Raw genomic sequence first — 1,119 nt, 5'->3', positions numbered from 1 at the left:
CCACCCTCCTCTACCTCCCCGTCAGCGGGAGAGGCAGGCGCCCTGGGAATCCTGAAAAAAAGGCCACATGAGAGTCTGGGGGACTCTGTGTTGTGCTTTTACTGCCCTCACTAGGGGACCTTGGACAAGTCAGGTCACCAGCTCCTCAGCTCAGCTTTTCTTCCTCTTGGTGTCCGCGCTGCTCGTTTGTTAGGTGATGGGGCCTTTGTGGACAGAACAGACAAGGGCAGTGGGCTGCTTTGCAAACTGTAAAGTGAGGTGCTGGCTGGTGTCCAGGAGGAAAGGCTGACGATGAGGTGCTTTATAAACTGTAAAGTGTGGTTCTGGTGTCAAGGAAGAAGGATTGCTAGGGAGGGAGTCTCAGCACACTGTAACCTGTGGTTCCGGCGTGGGGGGAGGACTGACGGAGGGAAGACTGCTCGGCGCCCTGTGAAGTGGGCTGTGGTGTCCGGGAGGAAGGGCTGGCGCGGGTTCTCTGCAAACTGTGAAGTGCAGTCTGGTGTTGGGACTCTTTCCTGCCCAGACCCCCTGTCCCCGCCATGCGTGCGCCTCAGGTCATGGTGGGGACCGGTTCTGCCCCCAGGCCCTCCGGACCCTGGCGCGCCCCAGCCCCTGCTGGCCTTGCTGCTGCTGCCGCTGCTGCTGTGTCTGCTCCTCCTGCTCCTCGCCGCCTACTTCTGCAGGTAGGTGTGTCCCCAGGCCGGGACTAGCCCTGATCTGCTCAGATGAGGAAACCAGCACCCACGGGGCTGTGACTGCTGGGCGTGGGCCCAGGCGCCGAGGGCGGCGGGCGGCCAGGCGGAGGGACACAGGCAGCTAGCAGGACTCAGCCATGAGCAGCAGGAAAAGCTTCTCGCGGCTCACCTGGTGGGTACCTTCCTCCAGGGGCCCCCGGCTCCCAAGACCCTGTGCTGAATCCTAACGTGTCTGTGTCTCTCAGGTTCAGGAAGCAGAGGAAGGCCGCGGTCAGCGCCAACGACAAGAAGATGCCCAACGGGATCCTGGAGGAGCAAGGTACGGAGACGCCCGGAGGGCGCGCAGGGGCGACTGCCCTTAGCGTGGCAGCCCACCGCCTTCAGCTTTGCCCTCTCTGCTCCGCTTCAGCTGGCAACACGCTGG

The 1,119-nt window shown here is 62.7% G+C and overlaps 1 protein-coding gene across 1 annotated transcript in view; it reads left to right on the top strand.

Annotated features, from left to right (window-relative positions):
• LOC109383534 (receptor-type tyrosine-protein phosphatase epsilon-like) overlaps positions 1-1,119 on the top strand; it is a 123,194-nt gene that overhangs the window by 107,631 nt on the left and 14,444 nt on the right. Inside the window, exons 5-6 of the mRNA XM_019644079.1 lie at positions 584-683; positions 941-1,014. Of these exons, the coding sequence (XP_019499624.1) occupies positions 584-683; positions 941-1,014 (174 nt within the window). The remainder of the gene's footprint in view (positions 1-583; positions 684-940; positions 1,015-1,119) is intronic.

Source organism: Hipposideros armiger, unplaced genomic scaffold (genome assembly GCF_001890085.2).
Source record: "Hipposideros armiger isolate ML-2016 unplaced genomic scaffold, ASM189008v1 scaffold_85, whole genome shotgun sequence".
Taxonomy (NCBI): Eukaryota; Metazoa; Chordata; class Mammalia; order Chiroptera; family Hipposideridae; genus Hipposideros; species Hipposideros armiger.
The sequence above is the reverse complement of the archived record's forward strand: the minus strand, read 5'-3'. Positions and strand labels throughout refer to the sequence as shown.